Source organism: Molossus molossus, unplaced genomic scaffold (assembly GCF_014108415.1).
Source record: "Molossus molossus isolate mMolMol1 unplaced genomic scaffold, mMolMol1.p scaffold_m16_p_12, whole genome shotgun sequence".
NCBI lineage: Eukaryota > Metazoa > Chordata > Mammalia > Chiroptera > Molossidae > Molossus > Molossus molossus.
In genome coordinates this window covers 65,819,176-65,846,970 of record NW_023425347.1, presented here as the reverse complement: position 1 = coordinate 65,846,970, position 27,795 = coordinate 65,819,176, and the positions used below count along the sequence as shown (strand labels likewise).

At 38.3% G+C, this 27,795-nt stretch overlaps 1 protein-coding gene across 4 annotated transcripts; it reads left to right on the top strand.

The window, feature by feature from the left end:
- The first annotated feature begins 448 nt into the window (after window positions 1-448).
- On the top strand, window positions 449-25,898 carry BTF3L4 (basic transcription factor 3 like 4). 4 transcript variants are annotated; one of them, XR_004959011.1, is made up of 8 exons: window positions 449-542; window positions 3,802-3,868; window positions 8,088-8,201; window positions 17,617-17,818; window positions 21,020-21,079; window positions 22,236-22,381; window positions 22,977-23,053; window positions 25,763-25,898. XR_004959011.1 is itself a non-coding variant. In XM_036257279.1 (6 exons), exons 2-6 carry the CDS (start codon window positions 3,815-3,817, stop codon window positions 22,280-22,282), a joined length of 477 nt encoding a protein of 158 aa, XP_036113172.1. In that variant the 5' UTR covers window positions 449-542; window positions 3,802-3,814; the 3' UTR covers window positions 22,283-22,684. The 4 variants fall into 4 exon arrangements, 1 of the variants encoding a protein (XP_036113172.1); XR_004959010.1 differs by lacking the exon at window positions 25,763-25,898 and having other exon boundaries at window positions 22,977-23,520; XR_004959012.1 differs by lacking the exons at window positions 449-542; window positions 25,763-25,898 and adding an exon at window positions 2,517-2,622 and having other exon boundaries at window positions 22,977-23,520.
- Window positions 25,899-27,795: the final 1,897 nt, after the last annotated feature.

Below are 27,795 nucleotides of genomic sequence, written 5' to 3'. Positions count from 1 at the left end.
GCCTTCCAGGGAACCAGTACAGACATCACTGCAGGCATTAAAACTGTAAAGCTTCTTCTGGTTAAATCTATTTGTTTTTCAATTTTGTGGGTTGAGTATTTCTCCAAAATTTTTCCTGTTCTATAACAAGTCAAAATTTCCCGTCTCTCTTCCTAAGTGGAAACTAGCTGAGTACGACAGTGCGTACTTAATGCCTAGTAAAAGACATCTAACAAAGTACACACCCAGACAAAAATACACACTGCCGATTTATTAGGTTCCCTGCATATTGCAGGCACCAACAATGGAACGCTCGGAAGACTGCAAGCTCCAGAATGCAGCGCGGCTACCTGCACCTGACACTTTCCCATTGGCAGGCGCAGAGCAGGCTGGACCCGGTAGTTCGTATATGCTCTTCCCGGATAGGTTGCTCTGGTGAGGGCCGGCTGTGTCACGTGGGCCCGCTCCCGCCGCCACCGCCTCCGTCGTCTTTCTCTGTCTCGACTGAGGTAGCCATCTTGCTCTTGCCGCGTGCTGGTGTTGGAGGACTCTCCCTGCTTCAGGTGAGACCCCCGGCGGTCCCGCCACTCCACGGCCATAGGCCGCTGCGCACGGTCTCCCCCGCGCCCTCTTCTTCCGACACCCGCCAACCGCTCGGGCTGCCACTTCCGCCGTGGCGCGCGAAGTGGGGGCGGAGGCGGCTAGCCTGGCCTGTCGGTTACCGGCGGCGCAGCTGGGGGTCGGCACCTGAGGGAAGGTCCCCAGCACCACCGCCCTCTGTGGGGGCGAGCGGGCCCACGCAGTTGCCACCCACATCCAGCCCCAGGAGGCGGGTGATCCCCCGCCTCTGTCCTGTTACTTTTCATTATTCGCAGCAGTGCTGTGAGCTTTGAGCTATGTACAGCCAGTCTGTTGTCATCTCATTTGATCCTCTCCTACAGATAGGGAAACTGATGTTAGCAGTCCCCTAGTGCCTGGAACCGAATTACGGTACAACACTCTTCACCTCCTAATGGCAGTATTTACCAGTCGGCCTCCCACTCTGAGATGCCTTGCCCATCCTCATAGTCCCATCACAAGGCTTGATGCGTAGTAGGCTGTCAGGAAATTGATAATTGACCAACAGACACAGTGTTACATCGCTAGTGAATGGTGGTTTCAATTTTCTTTCCTAGATTTTTTCACTATACTATAGCTGTTCCCTCGAGATTGGTAACAATAGTTACCAGTTTTTGTGTATCTACTGTGAGCCATACCTTGTACTATTTATAACTTTTAACCATTAAAAACAACAACAAACGTATGAAGTGTGAGGTGTTACCTTTTCTAGTACAGAAGGAACACTGGTTCAGATAAGTAAAATATGAAGCCCTAAGTGGTAGAACCTTGATTTATCTGATTCCAAATCCTGTGCCTCTCTTAGAATAAGCTCACATGATAAAAATAAAAAAAGTTGGGAGTAAAGGTTGAAATTATTTTATCCATGTGTAAACAATGTATGTGAAAGTGCCTACTATAATGCTTGGAACTCAGGCACTCAAATATTTGAGTATAACCTCATTATCAACACCCTTTCTTGAGTTCTGAGGAAAGGGATCTCCTAGGATCCCCAAGGAAGAACTCAGTAATCATATGGCCTTAGAAAAGTCACTTTTCCCTTTTGAGCCTGGAAAGTGTCTTCTCCCTTTTAGGCCTTCATTTGCAAATCTATTAAATTGGGAGGGAGGTGAACTGTTCATAATTTTTAACCTGCTGCTTGCAAGTATTTGAGATGGCCTTACATACAAGACAATAAATTACAGGTTGATTGAGGAATAGGGAAGTAAACCAGGTGATCTTTAAGGTTTAGTCCAGATTCTTTCTAAGCTTGACATCTCTCATAGAGACTCATCCTCTTTCCTACTTGAATCCCATATTCCCCAACCTGCTAATAGAGGACCACCCATCTTCCTCCCCTACTCTCTTGAGCTTTTAACCTCCCTAAAATACTTTTTTTTTTTTCTGAGATACTCCTTGAGAACAAGTTCTCTGTTGTCGTGATTACCTGAAATGGAATCTGTTCTTTCATCTATGCACTGATATAGTTAATTTTGTTGCTTTTGTTTCAAATACATCAGAACTCTATCTTGGCTTCTGTCTCTTCTCTTCCACCTCTTAGGGACTGACACTTGAAAATGCAGGAGAGTCCCCCATGAGGTTTACCCTATGTCTCGTTCTAATATTTTCACTTAGCCCCATTTTTGTCACACACACACACAAAAAGTCCTTAGGCTCTCTTAGTTGACTACATCTTCATGGCCAAATCCTTTGAGAAAAATGAATATTGGTCCTCTTCTCTGGATACTGAGCAGAGATTGGGATTTACTTCAATAGTAAATTTAAGTCTATAGAATGTTGAGATTGGCACACACCAAAGACTTCTGGTTTTGTATTCTAATCACACTTCCTCCTATGAGATTGCTTTTAGTTGCTTGAGCATTGTGATACAGTGCTGAGCAAAGATTTAAGATCATTAATGCTAAATGTTACTTGATTAGGCTGCACAACTGGGAAAATGAAGACTAAATAAATACGGGATTAATGTAAAATAAATGTTATTTGAGAACTGGACTTTACTTGGCCTTAATGCAGAAATATATACAGGTTAGTGCCTAAGTACAGTTTCAGAATATGGAATGTTTAGTACTTATATAACCTTTGATTCTCTTTCATTTCTCAAATGAAGAAAACAATCTTTTTCATCTGAATGATTATTATAAAGAGGTTAAAAATAAAAATAAAGAGGTTAGAGAATTGGCTGAAAAAAGGTTTAATAACAGCCTTGTACTTTATTGCATCTCACACATCTCAGTAGTAATCTGTTGATCCACAGAACAAGTACAGTAAGACTTTCACATTGGTTTTTACTTGTTTATATGGTGTGGAATGTTATGGCCCATTATAAACTTAAGAACTTTTTTCCTTAATACAAATATTACTGACCAGACTGGGATTCTTTATTTTATAGTGTTCTTAGAATTTTCAAAATTAAGTTAGGCCTAAAGAGCTTATATATGAGTCTCTTCACCTCTCCCCACCCCCAAAATTAAGTATTAATGTAACAGAAATATGTTTTTTGTCAAATTGTGCAATGAGGCATTATACCTTGTGTGCAGGCATATCTTGATAAGTGTGACAAACCATCATTGCAAGGTATTGAATGAACCCTGGAAAATGCTGCAGAAGCACTGAATGTCTAAAAATCAGGTTCTCTTTTCCTATTAACCTACCATCTGACCTTGAACAGAGGACACAACAGTCTCATATTTTGACAGCTAGACAGCCTATTGTTGATTTTTTTGTCCAGCTTTTTTTTGGTCTTCTATTTATAATTCACAAGAAATACAGAATGTGATTTGGGAGAAAAAAATTCTACTTAAAGGTTGTGCCAATAACATTTGGTAACAGCTCTCAGCTGTAAAAATATTTGAGGGAAAAATTGGCTTGCCTACAGAGATTTCATAATTGGTTAGGTTTTACTGAATGCCAGAATACTGAATCGTGATTTTAAGGAGGGATCTTCAAATAAGTAACTTTGCATCCCATTCTGTTTTCTGTTTGTCTATTCGACTCCCTCATGGTATTATTTAATTTTGGTTCTTTTAATATCTGGTTTATGAAGCTAGAAAAAGTTATTAATATTTATTAAGGATATAGACTATTAATATGATGGTGGTGGTAATGAATACTGCAAAGTCAATGAACTAGAAGGTACTGTTACATAAACAGTTATTTTATTTTGGTAAAACAGTGACTTTAACAAATCTATTTTTCCCCCCCTAGATTTACCAACAGCATGAATCAAGAAAAGTTAGCCAAACTTCAGGCTCAGGTCCGGATAGGGGGCAAGGTGAGTGTGGCATAAGAAAAACTGATAGGAGAATGTATTATTACCAGATAATATTATTATTATTTTGGATCTGTGGTCATTGAAAATCTAAAATCTTTTTAAAAAATCAAGATCAAACCACATTCCAATTTGAAAATAATGTCTAAATCTAAAATAATTAGAACACTTCTCTCTGTGATGGTGAGATGGAAATAGCCACTTTTGTTTGAATCCTTTTAACATGTGGTAGTTATGTGACATGAACAAGCTACTCAGCCACTTTTACATCTGCAGAAGAGAAATAATCCTATATAAGATGCTCCTAAAAATCAGAGTAATATCTATAAAACACCTAACATGGGCATGGCCGGTATGGCTCAGTGGTTAAGCGTTGACCCATGCACCAAGAGGTCACTGGTTTGATTCCCACTCAGGGCATATGCCCAGGTTGTTGGCCAAATCCCCAGTGGGGGACATGCAATAGGCGGCCCATCAATGTTCTGTCTCATCGATGTTTCCATCTCTCTCTCCCTTCCCCCCTCTCTAAAATCAAATCAATAAAGAAAGGGAAAAAAAAAACACTTAATATGGTGTCTGGCACATAGTAAATACTTAATAAATTATAGCTATTATTATTATCATTATTTTAAAGATTTATTACTGATATTTAGAGGGGGGAGGGGGGAGAGAGAGAAATATCAGTTGGCTGCCTCCTACACACCCTCTACTAGGGATCGAGCCCGCCACCTGGGCATGTGCCCTGATCGGGATTCTAACTGGCAACCTTTTGGTGCATAGGATGATTCCCAACCAAGTCACACTCTCCAGGGCTGATAGCTATTATTATGTTAGACTCACCTGCAGGGCATCCCAAATGTTAAGGTTACCTCATCTTGGTTGAATACTGCTACAGTTTGGTTTACAAGTAGTTTAACTGGAGATACTCAAGCTGACTGTACATTTTGTTCATTGCTAGGTTTTCCTCCCAAATTCCTGCCTATGTGAACATGAGCATTCTTTTTTTTGTTATCCTCACCCGAGGACATTTTTCCATTTTTTGTTTTAGGTAGAGTGGGAGGGAGAGAGAGGAACAGAGAGAGAGAGAGAGAGAGAAACATCGATGTGAAAGGGACACATCAAGTGGCTGCCACCCGCACGACCGACCAGGTCTGGGGACAAACTGCAACCGACGTATGCGCCCTTAGCAGGAACCGAACCCGGGTCTCTCCAGACCGCAGGCCGACGCTCCAACCGCTGAGCCAAACCGGCCAGGGCAACATGAGCATTCTTATTCCATATACTTTGAAGCTTAAGGAAGAGCTGGTTCTGCGCTCCAAAAGTCTTTGATTCCCTTCAGTTCTGGTCCAGGCTCAAGGAGAATATTCTACCCTTATCTCTGTCCAGTACAATCTTTGCAAAAGGAAAAGCAAGAGTAGTTCACATGTGGTAGATAGGACACTATATAGCAGCCCAACTGTCATTTACTTTGATGATAACCACAGATCCTGGGGATGAGGACAGGAGAGGATAAAGGGAAAAAGTCACTAATACTTTCTCCTTTCATAGTGATACAGTTATATGACTTTTGGAGTCATGTTAACGTTCATGTAACCAAAGCAGTCACATTGTAGCATCAAGTGTAATGTACCAAAGCAAAAACTAGGGATATCTAGGAACCATAGAATATACCTAGAAGAGCTTGATAACAGTGCATCACTATTATATATATTTTAAGCTAGGTGGTTGACACATTCATTCATTTCACTAGTCTATTGAACACCTACTATGTGCATAGCACATAGAAGATAAACAGGTTAAGGTTTTCTTCTCTTGACACAGTTCAACTTGGAAGAGAGACATGCTCACAGTTACACTACAGAGTAAAAATGTTGAAGTACAGCCCTGGCTGGTTTGGCTCAGCGGTTAGAGCGTCAGCCTGCAGTCCAGAGAGACCCGGGTTCAGTTCCCGCTAAGGGCATGTACCTCGGTTGCAGTTTGTCCCCAGCCCTGGTTGGGTTATGCGGGTGGTGACCACTTGATGTGTCCCTTTCACATCGATGTTTCTCTCTCTCTCTCTCTCCCTCCCACTCTATCTGAACAAAAATGAAAAAATGTCCTCAGGTGAGGATAAAAAAAGAAGTACAAAGCACTCTTGCTTAGGAGAGACAAGGAAGTCATCACTGAGCTGAGATTTGAAGAATCAATAAAATATCACTAGGTAGACAGGTGATAGGGTAAGTGGATAGGTTGAAAAGAGACTGTCGTTTTCATACAGGCACAAAGGATGCTGAGATAACATGGTGCTTTAATGGGATGGTGTGCTTTAGTTTGGTATAGCTAGAGTTTAGGATATATAATTTGGGGCTGGATTATAGTTTTATATGCCATACTGGGAGCTGAGGATTTTATCCTAGAGTCAAGGGGCAACTATTGAAGGACTTTAAGAAGGAAATAACAACCTGGCCAGTGTGGCTCAGTGGTTGAGCTTTGACCCATGCATCAAGAGGTTGCTGGTTTGATTCCCAGTCAGGGCACATGCCCTGGTTGTGGGCCTAGTCCCCAGTGAGGGGCATGCAGAAGGCAGCCAATCGATACTCTCTCATTGATGTTTCTACTTCTCCTTCTCCTTTCTTCTCTCTCTAAAAACAGAGAAAATAAAATTTAAAAAATAATAGTAATCTGAAGGAGGCGGCCAATGGATGTTCTTTCTCATCAATGTCTCTATCTCATCAATGTCTCTATCTCTCTCTAAAATCAATAAAGAAAAATTATTTTAAAGAAGAAAAATATATTTAGAATTTCAAAGTATCCATTTAGAAATGAGCTTTTTTAATCTTAGTAAATAGTATGCTTTTCAACCTTTTTGCTTAGGCCAGACTTCTAAACATCATTCTAGATTCCTTTTTTTCTCATATCTGATATCCAATCCATCAGCAAGCCTTGTTCGTTCTTCTGGCAGTCTGAGCTCTCCCCATTGCCACTGCCACAATCCTCATCTTTCCTCAGGACTCCTATAGTCACTTCCTGAATGATCTCATTATAGTTCATTTTCCACAGCATCTTTTAAAAATGTAAATCTTCCCTAGCCAGTTTGGCTCAATGGTGGAGTGTTGGCCTGCAGACCAGAGTCTCGGGTTCGATTCTGGTCAAGGGCACGTGCCTGGGTTGTGTTTGGTCCCCGGCCCTGGTCAGGGTCGTGCAGGAGGCAGCCAATCGATGTGTCTCTCTCATGTCCATGTTACTCTCTCTCCCATTCATGTTTCTCTCTTTCCCTCCCTCCCACTCTATCTGAAGATAAAAATGGGAAAAAAGTATCCTCGGGTGAGGATTTAAAAAAATAAATAACATTGTAAATCAGATCAAGTCATTTCCATGCTTAAAACCTTCCAATGGCTTTTTATTGCAATTGGAATAAAATTGAACTGCCTATGGCATTCTAGGCTACATGACCCTTGCCTATCTGTCTAATTTCATTTTCCTCCTCCTTTCCTATTGTTCATTCTGCTCTAGCCATACTGGCCTGCTTTCTCTCTCTGTAGACTTAACAGGTTTACTCTTGTTTCATTCTTCCCTAGATCTTCCATGGGTCTCAGCTCATATGTCTGTCACCTCTTCAGAGAGACCTTCCCTTAACGTTCTAATAAAATAGTGCTTAGTTCCCACCTAGTACTCTTAACACTGTGTTTTCTTAATACCCTTATCCCATTTTAAATTATCTAATTTGTTTATATACTTACTGACTTTACCCTCCTACTGTAGTAGTATATGCTCCTTGAAGTAAGAGCGTAATGTTTTTTATTACTGGATTCTAGGACTCTAGAACACTCACATAGTAGGCATTTGATTCTTAATTATGTCATAATCTTCAAAGTTTCAGAATATCTTTAGACTTTATTGTCAGGGTATGGTAGGTACTATAAAGAAGTATTCCTTATGATGTTTGAAAGTTGTTATAAAGCACACTAAATTGTCCTGAAGTTATAAGCTATTTTTTATTAGAAAACTTTTGAAACATAATGTGTTAAAATGATAAAGGCTGGATGTTGGAAAGAATAAGATCTGGCTAGAACTGACCTTCAAAAATCTGGATTAGGTTGACAAACACAACTCTGAGCATTATTAATCATTACTATTAAGTCAGCAATTTTTTATGTGGGTTTTAGAGTCCTGTGAATAGGAAGACATGATTGCAGTTGCCAGATACAAGGCATGCTAACCCTTCTGTTTGGTTATTTTTCAGGGTACAGCTCGTAGAAAGAAGAAGGTGGTACATAGAACAGCTACAGCTGATGACAAAAAACTTCAGAGTTCTCTAAAAAAACTGGCTGTGAATAATATAGCTGGTATTGAAGAGGTATGATCACTTTGTAAATTGTAAAATTATGTGGACAAATAGCACATTCACAAATAATTATCCACACTTTTCAAATGTAGAGTATCACCTTAGGAGAATCTGATATTGTCACTCAGATGTCTTTGAAGGACTGTAGCTGTTGAATTTGCTTATTGTATAAAATTGGATGATTGTCCAAAATGATTTTAGTAAATAGTTAAGGAATTTATACTTTTCAGACTGAAAGTATTTGCATATATGACAAAATTATGGAACTGCTCTTGAATATTAATGTAAAATAAGATTTTTAAAAAATATCTTTTTACTGATTTTTAGAGAAAGAGGAAGGGAGAGCCGGGGAGAGAGAGAAACATCAATCAGTTGCCTCCTACACACCCCTCACTGGGGATTAAGCCCACAACCTGGGCAGGTGCCCTGACTGGAAATCGAACTGGCATCCTCTTGGTGCATGGGTTTATGCTCAACCACTGAGCTACACCAACCAGGCAGATTTTTTTTTTCTCTAATAATATAGAAATAAAGAAATCCCAAGATTTCTTAAAATACAGTGGACTTTTTTCCCATAAGAGCACCGTTCTGCTCAGTAAGTCTCTCTATTATTACCTCAGCCAAGAAGCTCTAGCAATAGCTTTCCATAGATTAGATTTCTTACTAGTCTTCTTTCAAAAATTATTGGTTAAATATTTTTAAATAATTTTATTATATTTTGATACTACCTCTCTCAAATATGCAGCCAAAGATTAATGTTATTTCAAAAGACACTCAAGAAAAATTATCATAATGTCAATTACTTGTGATGTTACCATCTAGATCCACTTCTACCTAATGATTCCATTTCTGATAGTAACCAAAGTTTAAATTTTCATTGCCATAACTTAGATTTAATTATATCATTACTATGTGTGGTACCACCTTACCAAAGAAAGGGAAAGTACCTGCCCTATAGCCTGTATTATTGAGCACCTCCCATGCAGAATTCATTATTTACCATCATAGATCAAATAAATACCAACACTGTTTCTGAGGACATTACCATTTTTCCTTTTTCAGGTCTTAATGCAGGTGTTATTTCCTCCCAGAAACGTTGTTGGTATCACACTTATACATTTGTGCAATGAAGGGTTAGATGCCTTTCCTTTGTGCCTCCATAATGTCCTGTTTTTACTATTATCATAGTATTTATTAAACTGAATTGTGAATTCCTTTTTGTTTGTACTGCCAATACAATTCTGACTTCTTGAAGAGTCATAGCTCCAGAACATCACACAAAAAATTAATGGTACATAATAGGCATGTACACACTTTTACATGCACCATGTATACGCACATGTATGAATGCTGTCTTCTAACCCTCACAAACTAGTTGTACTTTTACCAAGTAAAGTTCTAATCTTACTTTCTAGGCTGTCAGTATCAGTGATTTTTCTGCCACCCAAAGCTTAAAATTTAAGTCCTCTTCAGAAACTTCAAAAACTGACAGACTGTTTGGACTGAGATAAGTTTCTCTGGTCTTTTATGTATGCATTCGTTTGTTGACTTGGTGTAATAATTATAATCATATATAGATTTCTTTACATGTTACCAAAGACAGAGAAGTCCAAAGCTATCAAAAAGTAAAGGGCAGGGAAGTGTCAGAGACTGTTTTCATATAAAACAAAGTAAATAAGCAGATTTTATAAAGGAATTCTTAGGTGGATTCCAAGAGTAACCCAGAACTAAATTTCTAGAAATGTTTTATGTTCTGTGACATTTGAAAATACTTGGATGTGCTTCTTATTTGGTAATCTAGTTGGATATGGTGACTGTGCTGACACTTTTATTCCCATGATAACATGACTCTATCAACAATAGGAGTGATTCCATTTCTCAGAAACAATTGATTTAGCAGAATTATTTGATGAAAAATGTCACCAAAAATCTGAATCTCTAGTTGCTTCATCGAGTTTTACTATTACATTCAGCTTCTAAACTAGGGTATACTTTTACCTCTATGAAACCCCTATCTTTCTAGGAATAATTAATCACACTTTCTCTGTATTTTTGCTGTCCATAGCTTACATTGCTTTGCTACAGTACATTTATTATTACATCCTCATATTGTGGATTATAATGGTTACTTATTAACCAAGTTCCCTGTTTTTAAAGTTATTGTTGACCCTTACCACAGTTCCTTCTTCCTCCAACTAGAGCCAGTGGGTGCCAGTAGGTGGACAGCTCTAAGTATAGGAGAGTGAAAGGGAAGTACTATGGCCCATTTACCTTATCATTCCATAGCAGCCTTACTTTATCTTTTTTTTTTTTTTATGTTTTTTTTTATCCTCACCCGAGGACATTTTTCCATTTTTCGTTCAGGTAGAGTGGGAGGGAGAGAGAGGAACAGATATAGAGAGAGAAACATCGATGTGAAAGGAATACACCGAGTGGCTGCCACCCGCACGACCTACCAGGGCCGGGGACAAACTGCAACCGAGGTACATGCCCTTAGCGGGAACCGAACCCGGGTCTCTCAGGACCGCAGGCTGACGCTCTAACCGCTGAGTCAAACCGGCCAGGGCATATCTTTTCATTTTAGTTTTTACTACATTTTTATTGTGAGATACACACACACACACACACACACACACACACACACACACAGTTGAGCAAAAGTAGGTTTACAGTTGTGAGTATGCAAAACAGTTTATTCTTGTATTGTTTATTAATTATTATATTGTTTTCCATGCAAACAACTGTAAAACTACTTTTGCCCTACCCTGTATATAATACATATATAATTTTGCCATTTAAACCATTTTAAGTGTACAATTCATTGGCATTAATTACAATCACAATGTTATGTAAGCACCACATTGTTTTTCATTATTCCAAACAGAAACTCTATACCCATTAAGCAATAATTCCCCATGTCCCTCTCCCTCAGCCCCTGATAACCTCTGACCTACTTTCTGTCTCTGTGATTTAACTATTGTAGATATTTCATATATGTGGAATCATGCAATATCCGTCCTTTCGTGTCTGCTTACTTCACTTAGCATAATGTTTTCAAGGTTCATGTGGTACCATGTATAGAACTTCACTCCCTTTATAGATGAATAATACTTCATTGTGTGGATAATATCACATTTTATCTATTCATCTATTGATGAACATCTTTTGTTTTTAAAATTGCTTTCCCCCTTCAATATCAAAGTATACTGTCATTATAGAAAAATTAGGGGTATGTAGAAAGCATGGTAAAGTTACTAACATTCAAACATAATCCCATTACCCAGAAATAACGACTATTATTAGTCTTGTATTTCTTTCCAATTTTGTGTGTGTGTATAATATATATATATATAAAATATATATATATATTTTAATCCTTACTCGAGGATATTTTTCCATTTATCTTCCGACAGAGTAGGAGGGAGGGAGAGAGAAAGAAACATCGACGCAAGAGGAACACATTGACTGGTTGACTCCTGCACAACCCTGACCAAGGCTGGGGTCAAACCACAACCACTATACATGCCCTTGACCAGAATCAAACCCATGACTCATTGGTCCGCTGGCCAACGCTCTAACTGCTGAGCCAAACCGGCCAGGGCTGTATGTATATATGTGTATATATTTTTTGTTATCCTCACCCAAGGACACTTTTCCATTTTTTGTTCAGACAGAGCGAGGGGGAGAGAGAGGGAGAGAGAGAGAGAAACATCGACGTGAAAGGGACACATCGAGTGGCTGCCTCCTTCACAACCCAACCAGGGCCGGGGACAAACTGCAGCCGAGGTACTTTCCCTTAGCGGCAACTGAACCCAGGTCTCTCTGGACCTCAGGCTGACGCTCTAACCACTGACCCAAACCAGCCAAGGCTCTATATATTTTTTCGCATATACATACATATATCTGAGACTAGCTAGATGTACAATTTGGAATCCTTTTATTTTTTCCCAAATAGCATATTATAAAAATTATTTTATATCAATAAAATTTTCTAAATCATCAACCTAGATGTCTGCATATATTCTAATGTGAATATATCATAATTTAACATTTCTTTGTTATACATTGTAATGCTTTGATAATAAAAGAATCAGATGTTGGACTTTTAGGTATATAAATAGCTAGCTACCTCCATCTCTGATTTCCTTCAAATAGATTCTTGGAAATGCAGCTACTGGCTGAAAGAGCGTGAACATTATTAGATATCTTCATTGATGTTGCCAAATAGCTTTTCAGAAGGGGTATGCCATTTTACATTATCTACAGCATTGCTGTAGAGAATTCATCTCATCTGACTCTTGCCACCAGAGCATAAGAGAAAATGGTCTTAGCATATTACATAGTATAATGATAGCTATTTGCTTTAGCTTGTATCAACAAGAATAGATTATATGGGAGACATCTGTAATACTTTCAACAATAAAGATAGATAGATAGATAGATAGATAGATAGATAGATAGATAGATAGATAGATAGAATAAGAATAGGTTATACTTCATACTAGCCTTTAGAAATAAACAGGTGCTGAGCTTAGAAGGATTGTATTAGGAAGATAATGACTTACGGGAGTGTGCTCAAAGCCCATAATCCTCAAAATATGATATCACTTAGACTCACAAAACCCCAGATACTTATGTGCCTTATTCCTAAAATGTCCATTACTTCACCCCATTAAAATATAGGAGGAAGTCAATATAAAATGAATTTTGTGATAAACATTTAAGTGCCACTATAAGAAAGAGTGACAAGAAGACTTGATTTTAAGAAAACTGTCGCCCTGGCCGGTTTGGCTCAGCGGTTAGAGCGTCAGCCTGTGGTCCACAGAGACCCGGGTTCGGTTCCCGCTAAGGGCACGTACCTTGGCTGCAGTTTGTCCCCGGCCCTGGTTGGGTCGTGTGGGTGGCGGCCACTCGATGTGTCCCTTTCACATCGATGTTTCTCTCTCTTCCTCTCTCTCCTTCCTGCTCTATCTAGTAAAAAATGGAAAAATGTCCTCAGGTGAGGATAAAAAAAAAATTAAAAAGACAACTGTCAGTTTTCAGAACTGCAGCTATCTGACCTAGTGGGGCTTGAATACAAAAAAACACACAGAGCAGAAAGTGTTATGGAGTCAAATATAACTTTGTGAGCCTCCTATAGCCATAAAAACTACTGCTGTGTAGGAATAAAACAGGAATCAGATTTACCAGATAGAAGGCTACTGTGATTAATATATGTGCCCTACTCAGAGGCCAGGGAAGGCAGGGACTTTTAAAGTTTTGATAGCAGCATAATAGTGCCACACAGCAGTTGCCAGGAATGACTTAAAATGGCCCTAAATCCTGTAGGGCAGTTGGGCTGATTCTGAAAGGTCAGAACAATAGGAAAAGTCAGGCCAAAGAAGGTCCTGGGCATCTTCATTGGGGGTATTACTGGTGCTATTTCTAAACCTTGAGGTGACCCCTTATTTAGTATTTGGGAGTTGAGGTGTGACAGCATCATGATTTAGAATAAATTATATAGGCAGTGTCCATTCATTCAGCAAATTTGAGTGACTATTATGTGCTGGATACTTGGGGGTGTACTATATCTAGTAAGGCATGGTCTCTGATCTCAAAGATTTCATCTCTAATAAGATTAAAAACTTGCAAACACAATTATACCACAACAATTCTATTTAATTTTTATACCCATGAAGTATAGAAGGTGCATAAACCACCTTAAGTTTAGTAGCGTCTCACCCAAAACTTGGATAAATGGGAATTTACAAGGTGGAAAAGCAGGAAAAGGGTTTTTAAAAAAGTGAAAACTGCATATGTAAATACATTTGGCATGAAAGAACAAAATACTTTCTGGTAGCCCGGCCGGTGTGGCTCTGGTTGAGCATCAACCCATGCATCAAGAGGTCGCTGATTCGATTCCTGGTTAGGGCACGTGCCCAGGTTGTGGGCCCTATCCCCAGTTGGGGGCATGCAGGAGGTGGCCAATCGATGTTATCTCTCATCACTGTTTCTATCTCTCTCTCTCCCCCTCTCCCTTCCTCTCTCTCTCAAAATCAATAAAGAAAAAAAAATTTTTTTTAAATACTTTCTGGTAACTACAAGACACGTCAGTATTGTTAGAGCAAAAAAATAAGAGCAAGGGCATTTGGTGTTTTGGACTTGGGTCTCAAAAATGCCTCCTTCATTGCTCAAGTAGCATCCTTTACTTTCAACTACCTGTTAAGTAGAAAAAAAACATTTTGACATAAAGGAGCTATTTGGTTGAAAAGGGTATAATAGCTAGTTTAATAGTCTTTGTTGACTTTTCTGTTCTTTGTTCTTATACTATATATAGATTGTATGACTTATTTAGACCAAACATCAGTAAAATCACTGGAAAAAGTAAATTCTCCATATAAAATACATACAATTCGCTTTGTGAACTTAACAAGTTCCTTAGCCCTTCTTTTACCTCTAAAAGGGTAGGGGAGGTATCTAACTGATCAGTCCAACAGTTCATCCTTTGATAGTTTCTAATAGCTTGTGTCTAGGAGCCTTATATAACCATGTTATTTTTCCGTACAGAGGAAGGAATGTTAGAAATAAAACAGTCTGGCCTTTTTAACTTCGAGTATTTTATTCTTCTAAAATTAACTAAACTCTCCACCTCTTTCTGGACCTTTTTATTCAGGAAGCTACATTTTTTATACAACCCCATTTGAAACAACCATTAATAAATTTATTTCCATATCAGTCTGAGAATGGAATTCATCTTACTTTTCACATTAAACTCAGACAAGATATTTCAGACTACAAAGACCTACATAAGGATGTAAAATAGGACTTAGCATTTAGCCCTGGGGAAAAAAGATTGAACAGAAGGGAAACTTACGAATTTGTTTATTCTTTTTGGCCCCAGGTTAGCCTCTTATTTTGTAGCCAGGAAGATATATATATATTATCCATATATGTATGCTGTTTTCCTTTTGCATTCTCCATTGAGCCTATATTCTGAGATACATAATTCTCCAGCAAGCTTTCATGGGGCCACAGAATTGAATTTTTATAGGCAAATAAACATTTTAAGAATGTGAATGACATCATAAGAAGGAAACTAAACAGAAAGTTAGGAAACCCAAGTTCAAGTTCTGGGTTTGCACATAACCAGCTATTTGTCCTTGGGTATATTGCTTCACCAACAACTCTTGTCTTTAGTATTCATTTCTTTAACAACAGATTAGAACTAGAAGTTCAACAAATATATGGCCTGACTTTTTTGGGGAAAATATTGATTTCAAATCTTCCATAATTTTAATGTCTGTAAATTTTTAAAATCTCAAATTCTAATGTTTGAGGCTCTCTTCATACCTGGAAGTATTGAAATAAGTTCTTTATTAAATTATGTGATTTGGTCTTGATTTGGAAAATAAAGCCCTACCATATCTTTATTCTTTCCCCATACTAAAATTATGTGATTCTAGAATAGGTCCAGAGCAACATCTTATTTCATATCCACTGTGCCACTTCTTCTCAAGACATTTCTCTTGCAGATTTTCAGCCACTTTAACATTAAACTTTTCTAACTAAACTATACTTATCTTTAGAAATATATATATATTTTTCTAAAGTTAATATAAACTATTTTTAACTCAAGATGATATTTGTTCAGAACAGCTGGACTGAATGCTTACTGTGTGTAATATATATAATAGAACCTTAGGCACAATACTGAGAGAGGGAAGGGTACAGAATTGAAATAGTGATTTTTATCAGAAAAAAAATTGGAAAGTTATTTGTGGGATTAAGTTACAGTTTTCCAGGGAATTTGCCTTTATTTTCTCTGTGTTCCAGGTCTTGCCTGAAATTTAGACGCCCCTTTCTTCCCCTTCTATTTTGGTGCTATCAGTGGTGGTGATCACCTCTGAGGAAGAAAATCTCACTTCCACTGACCATGGAGAACACTCAGCATCTCTGCTTGATTGTGACAAGGGCAGTTTTTGGATGGATCATGAAATGCTTCTAAAGAAGCCAAGAGTTAACTCTCCTAACCTTTTTATATAATAAGCATGTTACCACTAAGGTAACTTAACCAGTGGAGCCAGCTACATAGTGGAATCACATAATTTACACATTTAACATATGCAAATTCAATTCTACTAAAACAAAGTGCATGAGTGAGAGAAAAATAACATTTTAAATAGCACATGCTTGCCCTGGCTGGTTTTACTCAGTGGTTGGAGCATTAGCCTGCATACCAAAGAGTCTTGGGTTCAATTCCCGGTCAAGGGCAAATACCTGGGTTGCAAGTTCAATCCCCGGCCCTGGTCAGGGTCCTGTGGGAGGCAACCAGTCAATGTGTTTTTCTCACATCGATGTTTCTCTCTTTCTCTCTCCCCCACTCCTTTCCATTCTATCTAAACATTAATGGAAAAATATCCTTGGTTGAGGATTAACAAAAAAATAATTTAAATTGCACATGCTCAACCTTCCTTGTCAATAAGTCCCAGGTTGTGGATTAAATCAAATCTGAAACAATTCATATTGGTGAAAACTATAGAAAGAATGTGAGGATGGTTTTAAAGGTTTTCCAGTAATTGATAAAGCATATTTAGGTGGCCAGGCAAGTGGGTGGGAGAGCTTCTTTTACATTTACAAGAGTTATTGAAGGTTGATGAGACGCAACATTTAAGAACTGGAGCAACTGCCCTAGCCAGTTTGGCTCAGCAGTTGGAGTGTCAGCCCATGGACCAGAGAGTCTCAGGTTCAGTTCCTGCTAGGGGCACGTACCTCGGTTGCAATTTGTCCCCGCCCCAGTTGGGGTTGTATGGGTGGGAGCCACTCGATGTGTCTCACATCAGTATTTCTCTCTTTCTCATCCTCCCTCTCTCCCTCCCGGTCTATCTGAATATAAAAATGTAAAAAAGTGTCCTTGGGTGAGGATAAAAAAAAGAATTGGAGGAACTGATAAAAATCCTCTACTGAGAATGACATGATGAGAACAAGTTGAAATTTTTGTAAATTTACTAAGTTTTCAAAGGAGTAAAACACCTGATTGATTAAATTTCTGAGTGTTCTTTATGGATTTTCAGTGCTTATTTTTACCATACACTATTACCCCATTACAACCTGTTCCCTAAGTAGGATGCTACCAAATAGTATCTCTACCAATTTAGTTTGCTAGTGTAAATTGAGTGAAATAATGGCTACTTCATTAAGAAGCTAGTTCTTGGCTGATTATTTTTTTAAATGAGGGCATGAAGTTCTTTCTCATAGTAGAAATATTTGAATTTAAAATCTAGATTCTTTGACCATCATAGTAATTTGTGCCATCTACACCATTTTACTACCTTGGGAATGCATAACTACCAACTTAAAAAAAAAATAGTTGGCTAAATTGTTTTTTAAAAAGATACTGTTTTAGTTGTACCTATTTTGTGAAGTACATTTTTCTTTCATGGTCATACAGGTAAACATGATTAAAGATGATGGAACAGTTATTCATTTCAACAATCCCAAAGTCCAAGCTTCCCTTTCTGCTAACACCTTTGCAATTACTGGTCATGCAGAAGCTAAACCAATCACAGAAATGCTTCCTGGAATATTGAGTCAGCTTGGTGCTGACAGCTTAACAAGTCTTAGGAAGTTAGCTGAACAGTTCCCTCGGCAAGGTAGGTATTTCAATTTAGTACCTCTTTTCCTCCCCTCCTTAATTGAAGAACCTAATGATTTTAAAAGGTGTCCCTTTTAAGGATTTGCCTGTATATTGCTTTTATAATATTACTTGTATGCTTCATAAATTTTTTAGTTTGTTTCTGTAATAATTATGTAATATGGCATAGGGAATATTTGGATACATTTTGATAGAAATATAGAGTTGAAAGTAATTACCTAAAAGGTAAGTGCCAGGATCTGCAGGCCACATTTTATAAACAGTTAGTTTGATACTCGCTTCTAATTAATGGCATCAAGAACATAAGCCAGCCTCAGCTGTTTGGAATGGTGCTGGACACTCTAAGAAGTGCTTGAACTGACAGTCAGTGGGCCCTCAAGGCCTTCTAACTCCTGCTGACCAGCCTTTCCTTACCCTTGTGGCAGCTATTCAGGACTGGAGTCAAGGCCAATTCTGGGATAGGAAGTAGAGGTTTCTGCACTTCCCATCTCCTCACAGGGGTGTACAGTCTTAGAAAAAGTGACATTTCCACAAGATCCTCGTCTACCACCCACTCTTACATCATACTTTCCTCTCTATTACTTTTAGCTGGAGATTTCTGTGGATAAGTAAATGCTGTTTACTAATTCATGATGAATGGAGCCTTATTTAGGCCCCAAGCAGACTGGCTTAATAGGAGTTATGCTGCAGAAAGAATGACCTAGCAGAGTTATAACATTATATATTGGCCTGGAAATTTATTGGACAGTTGTATAACACTTATGAAACCCATGGACATAGCTTTTAGCACCCACACACGGATAGTTTTTTCTTTTAAATTGTGGTAAAATATACATAACATAAAATTTACCATGTTAACCATTTTAAGTGTACAGTTCAGTGGTATTCAATACATTGACATTGTTGTACATGACTTACAGTTTTAAGTCTTTTGTATTTAAAAGTAGAGCCACGCCCTGGCTGGTTTTGCTCAGCTGTTAGAGCATTGGCCTGCAGACCAGAGAGTCCCGGGTTCAGTTCCTGCTAAGGGCATGTACCTCAGTTGCAGTTGGTCCCCAGCGCGGTTGGGGTCATGTGGGTCGCAACCACTCAATGTGTCTCTCTCACATCAATGTTTCTCTCTCTCTTCCCCCTCTCCCTCCCGCTCTATCTGAAGATAAATGCAAAAAAAAGGTCCTTGGATGAGGATTTTAAAAAAAAGTAGAGCCATGCTCAGTGGTTGAGCATCAACCCATGCATCAAGGGGTCACGAGTTCGATTCTTGGTCAAGGCACATGCCTAGGTTGTGGGCCCGATCCCCAGTGGGAGGCATGCAGGAGGTAGCCCATTGATGTTCTCTCTCATCGATGTTTCTATCTCTCCTTACTTCTCCCTTCCTCTCTTCTCTAAAATCAATAAAGAAAATGTTTTTTAAAAAATAAAATAAAAGAACAGCCTTGGTTCCTTTTCCCCTACCACCCTCCCCTTCATTTGACAAAGTAGATTTTCCAGAACACCTGTGTTTAACTGGTGTAGTATATTTAGAGTACAAGTCTTAGCTCCAAATCGGTGATGATGTGTTGTGACAAGGAGAGTTACGTTGGGACCTAACTGCTCACAAGTCACTGTATGGTTACAGTTCTACATTCCAAGAACTAGAACTCAAGCTGATGTCATCACCATGGCTTATCAAAACCAGCACCAATTTTAGATATATTTACTTATATGTTGAGGAATGGAGTATGTAGGTGGCCAGACAGAGGGGAAAATGAGTTCTAAATACTGAACACTTTATTAAACTATGATAATTAACATAACTTTAAAGGCAACAGAGTTTCTGAATTTTTCACAACTGTCATTTGAGTCCCACGTCCCTAAGTTTGCTCTATCACACAATATTCTGAGGGGAAAATGCAATTAAGTTTAAGTTATATGAATAAAATTTTTATAGTTAAAAAAACAACAACATAGCCCTGGCCAGTATGGCTCAGTTGGTTGGGCATCATCCCACCCACTTAAAGGTTGCTGGTTCAATTCCCAGTCAGGGCATATGTCCGGGTTGCAGGCTTAATCCCCTCTTAAGAGGTATGCAGGAGGCAGCCGATCGATGTTTTTTTCTCTCTCTCAAAATCAGTTTTTAAAAATATCTTACCCTGGCTGGGTTGGGTCAGCGGTTAGAGCGTTGGCCCGTGGACCAGAGAGTCCCGGATTTGGTTCCCGCTAAGGGCGCGTACTTTGGTTGCAGTTTGTCCCCAGCCCTGGTTGGGGTTGTGTGGTGGCAGCCAATCGATGTGTCTCTCACATCGATGTGTCTCTCTCTCTTCCCCCCTCTCTCCCTCTTGCTCTATCTGAAAATAGATGCAAAAGTGTCCTCAGGTGAGGATTATATATATATATATATATCTTAAGTCCTGGACAGTTTGGCTCAGCAGTTGAAGCATCCACCCTTGGATCAAAGGGTCTCAGCTTCGATTCCCAGTCAAGGTCACATACCTTTGTTGCAGGTTTGATCTCCAGCCCTGGTTGGGGTCGTGTGGGAGGCAACCAATTGATGTGTCTCTCTCACATCAATGTTTCTCACTCTCCCCCTCCCTCCCTTCCACTCTCTCTAAAAATCAGTGAGGAAAAAAGATCCTCTGGTGAAGATTAACAAATAAAAAATGAAATATAAAATAATCTTTAAAAAAAATAATTTAAGGAAAACATAACAACATAGTGTTTTCACAGAACCATATTTTTGTTTAATATTATTGATTGTACTTTAGATGTAGCAACCATACGTCCTGATTTTCCAAGATAGTTCTGTTTTCAAATGTCTTACCACTCTTAAAAATCAAAGAGTCTCTTATTTCAGTGCTCATACTACATAGATACTTTCTTATACCAAAAGAGATTTTAAAAATCTTGAATATTAAATTTTTATTTTGAGAATATGGAATTTGGGGAATAAATTAACTATATCTTTTTATTCAAACTAATCTGGATTACTCCATTTTGCATATGTTTTACTTCAATGCCCGTTGAAATTGCCAGCTGTATTTAGTGTATATCTAATGAAGTTAAAGTTTTACTGATTTTAGTATTAAATAAAAAATGTGGCATTAGATTAGACAGTATTTAGCTTTTTCTGAACTATATAAGATATAGATAGGAAAAAAGAAGAAAGTGTCTGTAGGTGTCTTTGTTCTCAATAATTAATTTTAAAATGAACTTCTTGCAGTTTTGGATAGCAAAGCACCAAAACCAGAAGACATTGATGAGGAAGATGATGATGTTCCCGGTAAGCGACAGTTTATTTATTTGTTTATTTTTTTAATGTATCTTCATTGTTGAAAGTATTACAGATGTCCCTCCTTTTTTCCCCCATTGACACCCTCCTCCCTGCTCCCGCCCCCTACCCTGCCTTCACCACACTGTTGTCTGTGTCCCTTGGTTATGCATATATGCATATCAGTTCTTTGGTTTATCTTTTCCCTCCCCCCGCAACCTTTTCCCTCTGAGGTTTGTCAGTCTCTTCCCTACTTCCATGTCTCTGGATCTATTTTGTTTGTCAGCTTATTTAGTTCATTATATTCCTCAAACAAGTGAGTTCATGTGATACTTGTCTGAAACACCAATCAGAAAGAATTTATGCATTCCTGTGTTCATAGCATCCCTATTTACAATAGCTAAGATGGGAAACAGCCCAAGTGTCCATCAGTAGACAAATGGATAAAAAGGCTATGGTACATTTACACAATGGAATACTAGGCAACTATTAGAAAGAAAGACCTCTTTCTTACCTTTTGAGATGACATGGAGGGACCTGGAGAGTATTGTGCTAAGTGAAATAAGCCAGTCATGGAAAGACAAGTATCACGTGATCTCACTTATTTGTGGAATATAATGAACAAAATAAGCTGACAAACAATTCTTCAGTTGTAAGATTTTTAACATCCTATTGATCCCATTTAATTCACTGCATAATGACTTACGGTTTTTTGTTCATAGTGAGCTCATGAATTTAAATTGATTTACAATGATGTGGATATGATCTAATGAAAAAGAATAAAAACCCTCCCATTTAGAACTTAAATCAGAAGTTATCACACAAAGCTTTGCTGCCTGCATATGAATTTGAAATCACTGTGATTATACATTTGCATAGTTATTGTTATAGCATTTCTGTGGAAATTATGATTGACATATGAAAATACTGTTCACCTTAGTATGTACAGACAAAAAAAGACTAATATTTCCCTAGGGTTACTGTTTAAGCAGATAAATCAAACATTAGTGAAATGCCACCAATTCATTTCTGCCCCTTGTCCTATATATTTTCATGCTAATTCCAGTAGCAACAATTTTTTTTTATTGGAGTTAGGAGTTAGGAATTTTATTTACCTCTTTTTTTTTTTTTTGTATCTTTAACTCATTTACTTTTTTTTTTTTTTCAGATCTTGTAGAAAATTTTGATGAGGCATCAAAGAATGAAGCTAACTAAAATCTTTTCTGGTTTTTGGAAGCTGGCATGGACTAGATTTAACAAATCAGCTATGTGGTTCCAAAGTTTTACAGACACGGAGAACATCAACTGTTACTAGTTCCGTAATATAAATATTTTGTATATTAATAATGCTGTTTATTCAGCATTTTTTGGTCATTTGATTTTGCATTTTGCACTTCCTCCCAGGATCTATTCTTTTGGTCAAAATACGAAGTATTGGTGCAGTTTGAGGGTGTTTTGATTTTTGATTCTTTTTTTTGTTTGTTTGGGGTATTTTCGGTGTGTGTATGTTTTATGTATGCGTGTGGGTATGTGTGTATACAGTGGAGAGCAAATTGGAAAACAGTTCTATTTATCTTTCTCCTTTCCCCAGTAGAAATAAAACAAATCTTTACATTTGTTACTTTTTATTTTTTTTTCTAATAATGCACAGAATTAATGAAAAGTGAGTATATTGGATTTCAAATCTGAGGAGATTTTTATCCTTGGAGGTTTGGTTTTCATTTGCTTGGTTATATATTTTTCATACATTTCTGTGGGTTTAAAATGTCGAGATATTTTCACCAGCTTCCTGCTGGTGTAAGGGTAGCATATCTTTGGTGCAGTTGCCTTAGATTCACTTACTTGGTCAGACCCAGAACTTTCGTCCTAAATTTCTTTTTTTTTTTTCTCTCTCCTTTTGGTCTCCAAGTGGCCTGGTCAGCCATTGGTAATGCTCTTCCTCATCTTCCACCTAGCCTCAGAAGGATGTTCTCCATATAGAGTAAAGTGAGTGCCTAATCCCTCTTTTTAAAGACTCTGTTCCTTTATCTTGAGGAATAACAGGTCCATCTTCAACTTTTTATTTCCCCCTTGCTTTTACAGTTTGGTAGATTTCAAACTTGAATAGCTAGCATGTGCTTGCTAATATGCCAGCCTTATTCTGTATCCTAGTTGTTCTTAATAGCAGGTGCAAAAATGCCTCTTTTTTTTAGCAAGGTTGAAATTGGGAATGTCCTTTTGAATCAGAAAAGAATAGGCCATAGACCATAGACTCATTCCCCAGCACAAAGGGCATTCTATGAAGTGTTACTGGCCTGAGGAGGATTTCTTCAACCACTCTCCTACTCTGGCCTTGAACCTACCTCTAGATTGGATCTTACTATTATAGCTGCTTACAGCATCCTCCTGCATGCTTACTAGAATAATGCTTTGGGAAGAACACTGGTAAAACACAGTATTTATTTTTCACCTCCTTTCAGAGGACTTGGAGGTAAGTTGCATTCATTCATTCAAGTTTCCCTCTTGCTGTCTAATGATAAAAAGCTTGTGTTTTGCTATATCAGCATTTGTTATAGCTAATATTTAATACGATTTAGAAAATCTATCATTTCCTAGTCCATCATCAAACGAAGTATGGCTTAACCTCGCAGCATATTAACTTCATTTCCAGCTAGATATCTTTATTTGATATCTAAAGTACAAGACCAACAACATATCAAGAGATCTATAAACATGAAGGCAAAGCTCTTGTGTTTTGTCATCCAGACACCTCAATTTATTTTATAAATTTGTTCGTTTTCCTGTTATGTTTTATATAATATATGGACTTAACTACAAAATAAAATAACAGTAATAAAATAACAGAGGGTTATTTCCTCTTGTGCTTCTCTTATTGTCTGCAGAATTTCCTTCTTTTGTATTTCCTCTCTACTCCCCACCCCCAAATGAAATTTAGCCCAGTCATTATTTGAAATAATGTTTCATCTATTGTTACTCTAAATGGTCTACATAGTCCAGAATTCTGTTCCTCTGACTGTCCCCAAGGGACACATTGTGGGGCAGAGAGGGTTAAGGTGGGCATCCAGTAGTTAGGGACATGTAAGAGATGAATAGTATAGCAAAGGGAAAAGAGAATAATCATCTAGAAGGCAAGAGTCTGGACTCTGGCAATAACTATGTGACTCTGGGCAGGTCACCTAATTACTCTGAAATTCATCATTAGTCAAATGAGATGTTTCTAAATCTTAATCATTCTTTCACTCCAGCAGTCCTGTGAATCTCATTTCTGTAAATTCTCAAGGAGGTGATTTTATCTTCAGAGATATGTTTTTATCAATATCCATGAAGTCTTTCTGTGATACATTCTTCTTTCTCTTTTTCCCTTTTGATCACATTTTAACTACTCATCCAGAGGAATTCTGGTCAATATTTCCTTTTATCCTGTTAACAACTCCTAACGGCTGGCCTTGTGTTTGCAATGGCCCAATGTTCTGTTCTTAAAAGTATTTTCATACCTTCTGCTTTCCTGGACAAAGTATATTGAGATCCTCATTCAATCCAAAGAAATGTTCCTGCCTAGGCATAGGTAAGAGTATAGATGAAACTTTTGTAAATTATAGTGTACTTGCCATAAATAAGAATTACATAGTTGTAATTTTTTTTTTCTTATCTGAGGACATTTTTGCATAGAGCGAGAGGAAGAGAGAGAGCAACATCAGTGTGAGAGGGACACATCGACTGGTTGCCACCCACACGACCCCAACTGGGGCAGGGACAAACTGCAACCAAGGTACGTGCCCTTAACGGGAACCGAACCCAGTTCTCTGGACCACGGGCCAACATTCTAACCACTGAGCCAAACCAGCCAGGGCAGAATTACATAGTTTAAAAAATAATAATATAAAGTAGTTACTAAATATGTACTTTTTACCAAGGTTATGTATTTATTGCCAAGATAACTGTAGAAGATTTTCTGGGGAAATTCACCTGAAATTTTTAGGATAAATCAAGAAATGTCTGTCTGCAGGGGAAAAAAAAGAAATCCTTTGTGTTTAGTGCTTACAGTTTTTGTAAAGCTTCTCATTTATCTATTTTCAGGAAGCTCAAAGTAAATAGTTGGGACCTTATATTTGTTTTACCCTTGTTTTTCCTATTATGCTGTGGTTTAAGAATACATCAAGCACCTTGATTTGTTAAATAACTAGATTTATGGGATTACATTAAATTAATTTTAATAAGCCTACCAGGTTCTTGTGGAAACCCATACTGGGATGTGTTTGATTTGTTTCTTTAATTTTGTGTTTGTCCCCTAAGTGTGCTATATATCCATAAATAAAATGTCATGATAAGCTATTGCATGGTACAGTAGGAAATGCAGTGTTTAGATAGAGATCAGTACTATTATACACCATGCTGTAACCTTTCCAACAGGATTGCTGCAATGCACAACCCTAAAGCCACCTTCATATTTGTTGTGTTCCAGGCAGTGTCGTGTTCATAGAATACAGTATTAATAGTGCTCCTGAAATAGTGCAACAATGGCCTTGCTCTCTCAGCCTGTTTTCTCCTCTAAAACGATGCCTGCATTAAACAGAGTTCCTTAGAACCTGCATTGCTCTGCTGCATAGAGCTTGCCTGGATTATTGTACTCCCCCCCCCCCCCTTACTGATCTTGCTTATGTATGACTCACTCCCTTCAATCCTTCCTCTACACAGGAACCAAACTATCCAAATTTCTTATCTGAGCATGTTGTACCCAGCCAAGGCAATGAGGCAGGCCACCAATGATGCACACGGCTTGCGGTACGTGATCCCTGCAACACAGACCCAAAGGAGCTGGGTTAACCTGTGCTAACCAGTGGTCAGCAACCCTCTGAGTCCAGATCCAATGTGTTCTCCTATCATAGCCCAGAGACTTGGTGGTATCATGGAGGTGCTTCCAGTTGTATTGCTGAGCCCCACAAAATATACAAGATACATGATAAGAATACAGTCATTTCACTACTTTTGACAGAATTGTTAGAAAAGCTTTTTTTAAATATAGAATAGTGTTATTGATTTTTAGAGGGAAGAAGGAGCCCTGGCCGGTTTGGCTCAGCGGTTAGAGTGTCCGCCTGCGGTCCGGAGAGACCCGGGTTCGGTTCCCGCTAAGGGCATGTACCTCAGTTGCAATTTGTCCCCGGCCCTGGTTGGTCGTGCGGGTGGCAGCCACTCGATGTGTCCCTTTCACATCGATGTTTCCCTCTCTCTCTGTCTCTCTCACTCCCACTCTGTCTGTACAAAATAAAAAATAAAAAAAAATAGAGGGAAGAAGGAATAGGGAGAGAGTAACATTGATGTGAGTGCAACATTGATCAGCTGCCTCCTGCACGCCCCCCACCAGGGATGGAGACCACAACCCTGACATGTGCCCAGACTGAAAATTGAACCGGGCGAGGGACGACACCTAACCAACTGAGCTACACTGGCCATGGCCTAAAAGCTATTTGAGATGCAATACCAATAAATAAAAGCTGTCAAAAGTTTTTTAGAAAGTACCATTCTGTTTCAAACTTCTGTTCCTTTGTGCATATTTATATAATAGTACAATATTAAGGTTATTTGATTTATTAATACATTTCCCATCTAGATCACGGGTACCTTGATAGTAGATGGCATATCATACATACATCTTTTATCCCCAACATCTAGCATAGTGCCCAACATGTAGTCTACTTATGATCATAATAACTAACACTTACTGAAATCTACTGCAAAGAGTTATCTCATTTAACTTTCAAACAGTCCAGTGGGGCAAATATTATAATCTTTTCGTTTTTTCTTTATTGATGTTATTTAGAGAGAGAGGAAGGGAGAGAGAGAGAACATGGATTGGCCGCTTCCTGCATGCCCCCCACTGGGGATTTGGCCCACAACCTGGGCATGTGCCCTGACTGGGAATTGAACCAGTGATCATTTGGTACATGAGTTGTCACTCAACCACTGAGCCACACCTGCCAGGCTATAATCCTATTTTTAAAAAGGAACAAAGAATGGTTTAAGAAGTTGCCAAAGGTCACACAACTAATTGGTGGGAGAACCAGGATTCTAATCTAGATCTATTATAATCCACAATCTAAATATCACCACATACCACTCAACAAATATTTATTGAAATGAAAATTATGTGTATGTGGCCTCTATCTAGACAGATATACTCATCAAATGTCAATCAATATTAACCTGAAAGTCAAACCTATCTTAAGGATTATTCAGAAAATAAGTTTGAGGTGTTTTTTAAAGTAGGATTTGTAATTTTTTATATATTCAGACTCTTTGATGGCAGTATTTGGGCAAAAATTCTTAGGTTACATATGTTGATCTCCTTGACACCAGCATTTCTTTTCAAAAATTTGCCACCCTTTAGGCACACCTTGTCAAAAATATTATATAAATGAGATCAAGGTGGTGATAAATTTATCCTGCAGCCACATTTTTTCTGTGTTTCAAAATCAAATGAGTTGGCTGGCTAGTGTGACTCAGTGGTTGAGTATCGACCAATGCACCAAGAGGTCGCTGGTTCAATTCCCAGTCAGGGCACATGCCCAAGTTGTGGGCCAAACCGCCAGTGGGGGTCATGCAGGAGGCAGCCAGTCGATGTTCTCTCTCATCGATGTTCCTATCTCTCCCTCTCCCTTTCTCTCTCTCTAAAAATCAAGAAAAAAAATTTTTTTAAAGAAAAAAGTGCAGTCATTAAAAAAAAAAAAAAA

Bases quoted from the DNA above. Each gene is read 5' to 3' on its own strand.
- BTF3L4 (XM_036257279.1), top strand. From the start codon at position 3,815: ATGAATCAAGAAAAGTTAGCCAAACTTCAGGCTCAGGTCCGGATAGGG. The intron at 8,202-17,616 runs GTATGATCACTT...ATGGTCATACAG, and splicing joins ATATAGCTGGTATTGAAGAG to GTAAACATGATTAAAGATGA. The intron at 21,080-22,235 runs GTAAGCGACAGT...TTTTTTTTTCAG, and splicing joins GGAAGATGATGATGTTCCCG to ATCTTGTAGAAAATTTTGAT.